The sequence below is a fragment of the Typopeltis vanoorti genome, chromosome 4, assembly GCF_054136105.1.
Source record: "Typopeltis vanoorti isolate ZY-2024b chromosome 4, IOZ_Tvanoo_1.0, whole genome shotgun sequence".
NCBI lineage: Eukaryota > Metazoa > Arthropoda > Arachnida > Uropygi > Thelyphonidae > Typopeltis > Typopeltis vanoorti.
Genome location: NC_143552.1, coordinates 63920501 through 63932928, shown reverse-complemented (window position 1 = coordinate 63932928; position 12428 = coordinate 63920501). Strand labels below are relative to the sequence as shown.

At 38.1% G+C, this 12428-nt stretch overlaps 1 protein-coding gene across 1 annotated transcript in view; it reads right to left on the bottom strand.

The window, feature by feature from the left end:
* l(2)gd1 (lethal (2) giant discs 1) overlaps nt 1–279 on the bottom strand; it is a 473445-nt gene extending 473166 nt beyond the window's left edge. Inside the window, exon 1 of the mRNA XM_090391229.1 lies at nt 98–279. Coding sequence (XP_090247355.1) covers nt 98–166 — 69 coding nt within the window. The 5' untranslated portion in view covers nt 167–279. The remainder of the gene's footprint in view (nt 1–97) is intronic.
* Nucleotides 280–12428: the final 12149 nt, after the last annotated feature.

Here is a 12428-nt window from a genome sequence, read left to right as displayed (position 1 = left end):
GGTGGGGTGAGAGCGCCAACTCTCAGACTGTATTTAAATTGTAAGACCAAACTGTACTGTACAATGTATAAGTTTCTTTTTTAAAAAACTCCCATACTTGGGCAAAAGAATTTCCTCCGGCCTTCCGTTTATTTCCTTCAGGTGCACTTCTGCGACGTCCTGCCATTTACAAAACAGAATCACATGCGTCGAAATCATCCACATAAAATATTATGTATAATCTGATTTATTGATGTTTTTTTTTTCAGATCAAATAATTGCAAAATTTGCGTCAAACATCTTCATAGCAGTTCACAGCGCCACACTGCAAAATACATATCAAAACAATATCATGTCATTGACAATGTTCTAAGGAAATTTGATAATTATAATCATTCATTTTATATATCATTCGGCCTCATCATCATCCACATTGATGATGGAAGAGAGAAAAGAGAATCCAGAGATTCTTATTAAAAATAAAAACACCTTGTTGCAACTTGTACAGGCAAGGTTGATAGGGCTCTGCATTACTAAAACCTTGGTATTTAGGGTCTAGCTACTCACTGAGGAGACCTCAAAAAAAAAAAAGGTTGAAACCGGTCTGCGTAGTAACCCCGTCCATAATGTATTGTAGTATACATCTTTTAGTGAGATGTGCTTTACATTATGGATATTAAGAATAATGATCAGATCTTTACCCACCTTTGCAATGAGTTGCCTTGGTGTCGTACCATCTTTAGACTTGAACTATGTTTCAGGCGCAAACTTAATTGTTTGCTTACTTGGGATTATATATACATATATATATATATATATATATGACAGAATGATCATTGACTCGGTTAACATACATAGTTTTATGAAAAAAATTGAATGACTAGAACCGAGATTTAATTAAAAAGGTTTTAATATAAACACACTACTAGTTTTGGCTTGTAAGAGCCTTCTTCAGGTGACATTATAAAAGAAAAAACACTAAACATTGAGGGTTAAAAGACTATGAACAACATAGACAGTCTTTATACATAATTATCATGAAAACGTTGTAGTTGTATTTGAAGCTGTTGTTTCATTTGTTGCATTGTTGGGAGAGTGCGTGCTTGCTGCATCACGTGAACGCCAGTACATGATTACAGCTGAATGACTATCTGGGAGGTTGTAGTAAAAAAAAAAAAAAAAAAAAAAAAAAAATCAGCTAACGCCTTTTTATTCCCGTATATACGGGAGTAGGCGAGGCCATTTAGCCCTATCTAACTTTTGGAGACTGAGTGGGCAGTTCAATCTCCACTGGTACCCAATCAGAGACAGATGGCCCAAGGCTATCACTAATTAAGCGGTACGCAGTGAAGAGAGACGGCTCAAATGTGCCGCCATCTCGTGGTCTCTAACCCTAACACAATATATTTTAATGTCTGAAATAATATGGGTTCTACGGTCGATTTTCTTGAGTTTACAGGACGAAAAACCCGAGTTTCCGGGAGGAAAAACCTGCTTGCCCGTGCCAGAGATAGATTAACTCGGGAACCGGTCGAAAAAAGGCTTAGAAAAATTTCCTCTAGTCGCCAACTAGACTCGAAACCAAGACTTCCTTCGTGCGGCCTAGCGCGATGGTGTGCAAACGCCACATCCACTGAGATACACAGGCTACTTTGTAGGGAGGTTGCAGTTTAAGTTGTTATTTAGATGAACAGGATTGAAGATGATTTCTCTCGATTCCACAATTTTTCTCTCTATTTCGTCACTGCAACGGAAGATGTTTGTAGATTTTTCCCAACAGACTTTGTGACTTTGGTAATCATCATTAGGATTAGCCGAGAAGAGGATATGACTTGATACTGCACTTGCTCGCTGTCTCTTGTAAGTAATGTCTCTCATGTGTTCTTCCATACGCATTTCGACAGATTTGTCTGTCTGCCCGAAATAATAGCTTGGACATAACTTCTTTGTTCACTAATGTCCCAACAGATGAAGTCCTAACATTACTCAAGGACAAGTTATCCAAAAAAATGTTAGCCTTGCTTACACATTGCATCAGGTCCGGTTACTTCAAATTTCAAGATAATATATAGAAACAAAATCATGAACTGGCTATAGGCAATCCTTTATCGCCGGTTCTTGCAAATATTTACTTAGAAGATTTTGAAACATAGGCTATCTCTTCCTTTATTTTAACACCTAAAGTTTGGAAACGTTATGTGGATGATGTCTTCATTGATTGGAGCCATGGACATGAATCCCTTATGGTGTTCCTCGAACATCTCAATAGGCGACATCAAAGTATTAAGTTTACTGCTGAGCTTGAAATGGATAATTCCTTGCCTTTTCTTGATGTCAAACTGACTCGCACTTCTGGTAAACTAAAAATATCGATATATAGAAAACCCACACATACCAACAGATATCTGCACAGTCAGTCCCATCATTTCCCTCCTCATAAGCTTGGAATAATTTCCACCTTGGGACATAAAGCCCGTTCTCTTCTTTATGATCCAAATGAACTGCTTACAGAAATAAACCATCTGAAAACTTCTTTCGAAGTTAATGGATATTCCAAGAAAATCATTAACAAATTCCTTCTTAATCCTCCCAGACATCACTCAGAAGAAACAAATAGATTCAAAAGCAATATATCTATTCTTTACATAAGTACTGTTTCACATAAATTAGCAAAAGTTCTAAAAAAATACAATATCAGAACCTTGTTCACTCCAGTTCCAAATATCCGTTCCTTAATTAGCCATCCAAAACCTTGTCATCATCAACTCAAATACCCTGGCGTATTTAAAATATTATGTGACTGCGATATTCCTTATTTCGGGCAGACAGACAAATCAGTCGAAATGCGTATGGAAGAACACATGAGAGACATTACTTACAAGAGACAGCGAGCAAGTGCATTATCAAGTCATCCTCTTCTCGGCTAATCCTAATGATGATAACCAAAGTCACAAAGTCTGCTGGGAAAAATCTACAAACATCTTCCGTTGCAGTGACAAAATAGAGAGAAAAATTGTGGAATCGAGAGAAATCATCTTCAATCCTGTTCATCTAAATAACAACTTAAGTTACAACCTCCCAGATAGTCATTCAGCTGTAATCATGTACTGGCGTTCACGTGATGCAGCAAGCACGCACTCTCCCAACAATGCAACAAATGAAACAACAGCTTCAAATACAACTACAAAGTTTTCATGCTAATTACGTATAAAGACGGTCTATGTTGTTCATAGTCTTTTAACCCTCAATGTTTAGTGTTTTTTCTTTTATAATGTCACCTGAAGAAGGCTGTTACAGGCCGAAACTAGTAGTGTGTTTATATTAAAACCTTTTTAATTAAATCTCGGTTCTAGTCATGCAATTTTTTTTTCATAAAAAAAAAAAAAATATATATATATATATATATATATATATATATTATATATATATATATATACAGGGTGTTCGGGATAAATTTGACATATTTATAATTAATTATATTTTTCCGTAAGTTACATGTATCAACACACACTTCTCTTCATTTAAAAGTTTGGACCCTTCTTCATTCATATACAAGATGTCAGAAAGGATGGATAGCTGGAACCCACCTGAATCATGGAAGAGAATAACTTGTATCATGATGATTCGTGCCCGCCATCAAAATAAGGATATTACGACTGCTGCCCAATGCTCCCTGAATACAGTAAAAACAATCAGGCATGAACTAGAGACTTGCAATGGTGACTACGAGGATGTAGCAAGAAGAAAGATCCCTAGCAGACGATCTGATTGCGTTCGTACAGCAGAATTCCTCGCAAATCTGCAGGAACAGGTGTTGAAGAACCCTGGAATTGGAATTCGGGCTTTGTTCGTGGAGTTGCTAACTGTAGTCAAGCCCTGGATAACAAGGGTAGCCAATGGTAGGCCGTATGTATGGCAGCAGGATTCGGCCCCTTGCCACACCTCTGGGAAAAGTCAAAAATGGTTGTCTGAAAATTTCTACGACTTCAAAAGTCCAAATGTTTGGCCTCCAAACTCCCCAGACCTTAACCCCATGGATTATTTTGTATGGGGCGCAGTTGAAAAAGACACCAATCGCACTTCCAGTAATACAAAAGCCCAGTTAATGGATAAAATTAAAACAGTTTTTGCGGCCCTTCCCAGGGAGACTGTAGCATCAGCTTGTTCGAGGTTCCGAAGCAGAATTAAAGCTGTGATCGATGCTAATGGTGGTTATTTTGAGTAAATCTTGTTGATAGTATTGTAATTAACTCTGCCTGTAATGTTTTTTTGTCAATTCATTAAATTTAATAGATACAAAGAAGATTTTCTTTTTCTTACGAAACTGTCAAATTTATCCCGAACACCCGCCCTGTATATATATATAATATGTGTGTGTGTGTGTGTGTGTGTGTGTGTGTGTGTGTGTGTGTGTGTGTGTGTGTGTGTGTGTGTGTGTGTGTGTGTGTGTGTGTGTGTGTGTGTGTGTGTGTGTGTGTGTGTGTGTGTGTGTGTGTGTGTGTGTGTGTGTGTGCGGGCGCGTGTGCGTGCGTGCGTGCGTGTGTGTGTGATAATCGGGTTTTTACTCGGTTGTTGTGATACAGTTTAAAAACATAAGCTTCAGGTGCAAACTTAATTGTTTGCTTACTTGGGATTAGGAGTAAAATAACCAAATGTATATAATTACTTGGGTGTCCTAATATACAGTATCCCCAAGTTAAAAATTCATTTATATATATATATATATTATTATTATTATTATTATTGTTCCGGGAAACTCCAAGGAGTCGACAGATTCATCGAGGGAGGCCCTAACATCATGTCAAGAACAACTATTCAACATTCACACAATATCTATCATACCTTGCCTTGAACTCATTCACGGTCGTAGCACCCACAACAGACTCTGGAAGCTTATTCTACTCATTTACCACTCTCCAAGTAAAGAACCTAGCTCTAACACCGTTGTCAACCACGCTCTTGCCCAGCTTCCATGCATGGCCCCTAGTCCTCCCACCACCAGTCATATTTTCAAAAATATCTTCTGGATCAATCTTATAAAAACCCTGCAGTAATTTGAATGTCTCAATCATATCACCACTCCTTCACCTATCGTCCAATTTCTGCAACCCACAAATCTTCAACCTATTCTCATAAGGTTCATTCCACAGACCTGCTATCATCTTGGTCACTCTTCTCTGGACCCTCTCCACTTCCTCCCCATCACGAAGAAACCCTGGTGCCCATAGCTGGGCACAGAAGTCCAGATGGGGTCTTATCAAGGCTCGATACAGAGGAACAACAACTTGCGCGTCTCTGCATGTTAAAGAATTTTTCATAAGCCAAGTGATTTGGTGAGCTGTTTTAGTTACTTTTACAATGTGCCCCCTAAACTTCATCTCCGTATCCACCAACACTCCCAAATCCCTGGCCTCATCAATCTCCTGGAGTATGATTCCACCAATGCGATATATTGCTGCTATTCTTTTCACCCCAAAGTGCATAACCTTACACTTTGCAACATTAAACTGACATCCATTTTTCCTAGCCCAGTCCTCCAAACTATCCAAATCATCCTGTAAAATTTTGACATCTTGTGCACTCAAAATTGCTCTACCCAACTTTGCATCATCAGGAAACAAGTGAACACTTCCTCTCAAATCCTTTCCAATATCATTGATGAACAAATTGAAAAGCAGTGGTCCAAGAACAGTGCCCTGTGGCACTCCACTAGTCACAAGACGTCTTTTAGACTCCACTCCTGAATAAACCACTCTTTGATATCTCTCCTTCAACCACCCTCTTATCCATCTCACCAACCCTATATCTATCCCCATCTGCTCCAGTTTACTGATTAGGGTTCCATGTGGTATCCTGTCAAAGGCCTTGGCAAGGTCCAGTAGTATCACTGTAAACCCATTACCCCTATCCAGTTCAGCCGTCACTGTGTTATAAAACGTGAGCAAGTTACTGAGGCATGATCTACCCTTCACAAAACCATGTTGTCCCCCATACAATATCCCATTTTCATCTATCCAATCCTGTATTCTTTTCTTGACTAATTTCTCTAAGACCTTGACAATGATTCCTGATATGCTAATCGGTCGGTAATTTACAACAGCATTCTTGAAACCACCTTTATGCAGTGGAACTATTTTCCCCTCTTTCCACCCGCTCTGGACTAACCCACACCCGAGACTCAAATTAAACAAAATGGTCAAGGGTACTGACAATTCTTTAGCTGCTTCTCGTACAACACGAGCTGGCATACCATCCAATTCCACAGATGTATTGACATTGAGGTTATGCAATAGACTACTCACCTCCACTTCATTCACCACAATTCCCATATAATCTACTGGTTTATTTGTTTCTGCAATATCACCACCTGGATGATATATTCTTGCAAAGTGCTCACTCAGTAACTCAGCTATCTCAACTGATTCAGTTACCTCCCTACCATCGGCATTCTTTAAAATCATTCTGCCATGTACATTCCTTTTACTTGCTACATATCTAAAAAACTGTTTAGGATTCTCTTTAGCCTGCATGGCCAATGTTCTTTCGTAATCCTTTTTTGCTTTTCTTACCACACTTGTCACCCTTCTGGCCTGCGCTTTATACCGTTCATGTGCCTGCCGGTCACCCTTCTAATTAAATTCCCTCCATAGTTGTTTCTTTTTTTGCAACTTAAGCTTAATGGTGTTATTCATCCATTTAACCCTTACTTGATTTATTATTCGGACTCTAGGTATACAGTCAGCCATTGCTTCATGCAAGCACTTCTTAACTACCTCCCATGCACTATCGACTTCTAGTCCTTGCAGTTATACATGCCATGACACTGAACCAATCAAACTCCTAAGCATGTCATACTTTCCAGCCCGATAATTCCACATGTACCCTGTCTTAATTGAAAATTCTACACCTTTAGCCACCTCCCAAGTTAAGACCCTATGATCACTCTCACCGATTGGTGGCAATGTGGTCATATTTGTTACAGCCAAATCCTCAGATGTAATTACTAGGTCAAGCACTCTCTGACCCCTAGTATTTTCCATTACATGCTGTCGCAGATAGTTCTCCCTTAATAACCGCATAAAATCCAATTCCTTCCTCCCGTGTGTCCTCTCCTCACTCCAATCAATGCGACCATAGTTGAAATCTCCCATAATAATCACCCTCCTTCCACCCATTTCTTCTATTTGCTTGTGCATACTGTCACCACCATCTTTTCCATCACCTGGTCTATAGCAGCACCCAATTGTATATTTAGTTCTGCTAGCCACAATCTCACACCAAACGGCCTCAAATGTGCTCTTTTCTCTATCCTGCAATTCAACTTCTATTCTCCTTGGCTGGAGCTCATCAGCTATCATCAACAATACTCCTCCCCCCATTTTATTCTCTCTGTCATTCCTGAACACACTATACCCATCACATTCAATCCCACTAGTTATATCATCTACAGTCAGCCATGTTTCACTAATACCTATAACCTGTGGTCTGGAAGTGCCAACCATGGCCAAAAACTCTTCCTTCTTGTTCCTAATACTCCTAGTATTAGTGTACATGAATTTAAGACCCCCATTAGCCCCAACCCTACCTTGATGCCTTATATTAACTATCCCACTCAGATTTGTTGTCCTTATTTGCTCTGGCATATTATATTCATTCTTACATTCAACTGCCTCCGTAAGGACTGTATCTCTACTCCCGCCCCCTATCAAATCTAGTTTCCCAGAATTTGCACATCCACTACATTCAGCAACACTTTCTCAAGTCTTCTTACACCGTAACCATTCAAATGCAAGCCATCCATCTTATATAGATCCTTTCGCCCATCAAACTCACTCCACACATCCATAAATTCCACACCACTCGTCATACATAACCCACGAAAAAATCATTCGCAATTATAGCCCTCCTTTTAAACATTTCACTGTCATACCGTGGCAAAAGACTAATCATTCTAACTCTCTCACTCTTTTCTTTTGCTACCTCAAACAATTCATTCAGGTCTTCTATCATTTCCATTTTATCTCCTTTCAGATCATTCGTACCTGCCACAACAATCATTTCTTTCACCCTTTCCTTTTGCTCTCTAATAGACGCATTTACGTCCTTTATGGTCGCACCAGGTTGGTACAATTTTGTCAAATCCTCTACTAACACACCTCTTACTAAAGAGTTTCCATACAGCACTCTATCCTTCATTTTGTTCATGTTTACATTCATACGTCTATTTTTCCTGTGATACCTTTTATTATTGGTTGGTTCATTCAGTCTACTTTTGTTCATGCATTCTAGCTGCTGTTTTGCTCTTTCTATCGCACTATTCAACAATGCGATCTCACTCAATGCATCTATCTCATCTTTTTTGTTCTCTGAGAAACCATTTATACTATCATTCACACTTTCTACATTCACACTCTCACAATTTTCATGTACAACCTTGCCGTTTCTTGTCATATCCCTATTTCCTTCATTCTGAAGGTTGACAAAAATATCACACTCATGATCCGAAATACACTTCAATTCCTCATTCTCCCTACATTTTCTACACACATTCAATCCTTTATTATCATCTAACCACTCTCCGACCGCACTCCGCAAAGCGTACATTTCACAGCTAGTACACTGACTCATTTCTTTTATGCTACCGTTCTTTGATAACGATGGCGAACCTTCATTACTGGCGGCCATTTTCCTTCGCACAGGTGCCATCCTTATTTGCAATGTGTTTTGTCAAATTATACGTTATAACACACTAAAAATAGACGCACTAAAATACGCAAGGCAAACAAAACAAAACTACTCAATATTAAGTAATTTGTATCGATAACTGAAAATGATACTTATCTTATCTGGAGCTTGCACGAACACTACACATTACGAATTCATCTAGCGGCGACTTCCCGACATAGATTATGTTATAAAACACTTTAGTACACTAACCACGCTAATAAAGCTCCAATAATATACCAAAATTACACACTTAAGTCCATTAAATTGAATCCAAAACACCAATAAATCAACAAAAAAATTTGATGAATATTATATATATATATATATAATAAGAGCCTGTGTAGCTCAGCGGATGTGGCGTTTGCACACCGCCGCACGAAGGAAGACTTGGTTTCGAGTCTAGTTGGCGACTAGAGGAAATTTTTCTAAGCTTTTTTTCGACCGGTTCCCGAGTTAGTCGATCTCTGGCACGGGCAAGCAGGTTTTTCCTCCCGGAAACTCGGGTTTTTCGTCCTGCAAACTCAAGAAAATCGACCGTGGAACCCACATTATTTCAGACATTAAATATATTGTATTAGGGTTAGGGACCACGAGATGGCGGCACATTTGAGCCGTCTCTCTTCACTGCGTACCGCTTAATTAGTGATAGCCTTGGGCCATCTGTCTCTGATTGGGTACCAGTGGAGATTGAACTGCCCACTCAGTCTACAAAAGTTAGATAGGGCTAAATGGCCTCGCCTACTCCCTTATATACGGGAATAAAAAGGCGTTAGTTGATTTTTTTTTATATATATATATAATATTCATCAAAGCTTGATTGGCTTCCTCATTCTTAAGAAAAGGCTGGTTATATTCCACTTATTCGGGCCGTACCCAAGGGCCTATGAGTTGTGGAAATACTTTCTGAAAATGAAAGCTGTGCCGAACAAAGCTTCCTTTTGCAGCTGCCCAATTTTTAATCCATCTAACTCGAGTGTTTCTAGATGTTTTTTCAATGTTTTAGGGATGGCGCCTAAAGCACCTATTATTATGCAAACAACTTTTGTTTTCTTTTGCCAGATTCGTTCAACTTCGATTTGCAAATCGCGATATTTTGTAAATTTTTCATTTTCTTTGTTGTCAATCCTACTATCTCCTGGTACTGATATTTCAATATATATATATATATATATATATATATATATATATATATATATATTAAAAACATAGATTTAATGACTAAAAAACGAGAAATCCTCCCCCCCATTTTATTCTCCCTGTCTGTCCTGAACACACTATACCCCACACATTCAATATATATATATGTTTGTGTGATAATCGGCTTTTACTCAGTTGTTGTGATACATTTTAAAAACATAGATTTAATAACAAAAATCCGAGATAACTTATAAAGATTTTAATGAGAATAATACGACTAGTTTAGGCTTATAACAGCCTTCCTTAGGTATTCTTAAAGGACAAGAATAGTAATAAACATTGAAATATCAAAACAAACTGGAAATTACAGATAAAAATTACCGCACATAATTGATACATAAAAAACGATGTATTTTTTCAAGGTTGTTCTAACAGGCGTGCCATTGTCAATTGCAAGTGTGCGTGCAGGCTCACGTGAACGCCAATATTGAATAACTGCAGCATGGCTATCTGGGATGTTATAACTCAAATTGTGGTTTAAGTGGACAGGGTTCAGCAGGATTTCCCTTGATTCTACAATTTTCCTCTCAAACTCATCATCACAGCGAAAGATATATTCTGATCTATCCCAGCAAACGGAGTGGCTTTGTTGATCATCATTAGGATTATTTGAAAAAAGAACATGACTGGATAACGCAGTTGCATGAGGTCTTTTGTAATAGATGTCTCTCTTATGCTCTTCTATACGTTGTTCAATAGATTTGTTAGTTTGTCCAAAATAAGGGATATTGTAATCGCACCATAATTTATATACACCTGGATATTTTAGTTTGTAATGAGTACGTTTTGGATGGCTGATTAGAGAAGGGATTTAAGGAAGTGTGGTGAAGAATGTCTTGATATTATATTTTTTAAGTACTCTAGCTAATTTTTTAGAGACTGTACTAATGTATGGAATGGAGATGCTACCTATAAAATTAATAGTTTCTGTTGTGCACTGCCTAGGAGGAACCAGAAGAAATTTCTTTATCGTTTTTTTCAAAGTATCCATTTTGTTTAAAGATAAGAGTGAGATGATTTATTTCTTTTGGTAGTTCATCTGGTTCATTCAAGAGAAAGTGTGTGCTCCTGCCCTAAGGTTAGATATAGTTTCAAGTTTTTATGGTGGAAAATGATGAGAAAGATTATGCAGATATCCATTGGTATGAGTAGATTTTCTGTATATAGAGATTTTTAATCTTTCAGAGCATCGTGTAAGCATGACATCCAGGAAAGCTAAGGAGTTATTATTTTCTAGATGAGCAGTAAATTTTATATTAGGATGTTGGATGTTTAGATGATGAAGAAAATCTGTGAGAGATGTGTGCCCGTGATTCCAAATAATGAATATATCATCAACATATCGTTTCCAAACTTTTGGTTTAAATGAGCAGGAAGATATTGCTTTCGATTCAAAATCTTCAAGGAAGATGTTAGCTAGAACTGGGGAAAAAGGATTGCCCATTGCCAGGCCTTGTTTTTGTTGGTAAACGGAGTTTCGATATCTGAAGTAACCAGAATGAATGCAATGTTTTAATAAAGTAAACATTTTTTTGGATAATTTGTCCTTTAGTAATGTAAGTATTTCGTCCGTAGGAACTTTTGGAAAATAAAGGTATAATGTCAAAACTTGCTAGAATGTCATTTTCATTGATGGGAATATCTTTTGTATGCGAAACAAAATCTGTGGTGTTTTTGATGAAAGATGAAGATTTATTGGAGAAACACTTGAGGTACTTTGCTAGATATTTTGAAAGTTTATACGTAGGTGAGTAGATTCCTTCTACAATTGGGCGAAGAGGGATGTTTTCTTTATGTATTTTGGGAACTCCATAGATGCGTGGGATAAGAGGATGTGAAGAGCGTAAAGAGAGGCGAACATTCGTTTGATTGGTTCAGTGCCATGGCATGGCATGTACAACTGCAAGGACTAGAAGTTGATTGTGCATGGGAGGCAGTTAAGAAGTGTTTGCATGAAGCAATGACTGACTGTATACCTAGAGTCCGAATAATAAATCAAGTAGGGGTTAAATGGATGAATAACACCATTAAGCTTGAGCTGTAAACAAAAGAAACACTATGGAGGGAATTTAAGGAGAAAGGTGACCGGCAGGCACATGAACGGTATAAAGCGCAGGCCAGAAGGGTAACGAGTGTGGTAAGAAAAGCAAAAAAGGATTACGAAAGAACATTGGCCATGCAGGCTAAAGAGAATCCTAAACAGTTTTTTAGATATGTAGCAAGTAAAAGGAAAAATGTACATGACAGAATGATTTTAAAGAATGCCGATGCTAGGGAGGTAACTGAATCAGTTGATATAGTTGAGTTACTGAGTGAGCACTTTGCAAGTATATATCAACCAGGTGGTGACATTGCAGAAACGAATGAACCAGTAGATTATACGGGAATTTTGGTGAATGAAGTGGAGGTGAGTAGTCTATTGAGTAGTCATTAGTGTAAAGACTGAATAGCAAAAGGACCAGGTAATGATCCCTATGGGATACTTCTCTGATCACCTTAAATCTTGCAAACTCACATCCTATATA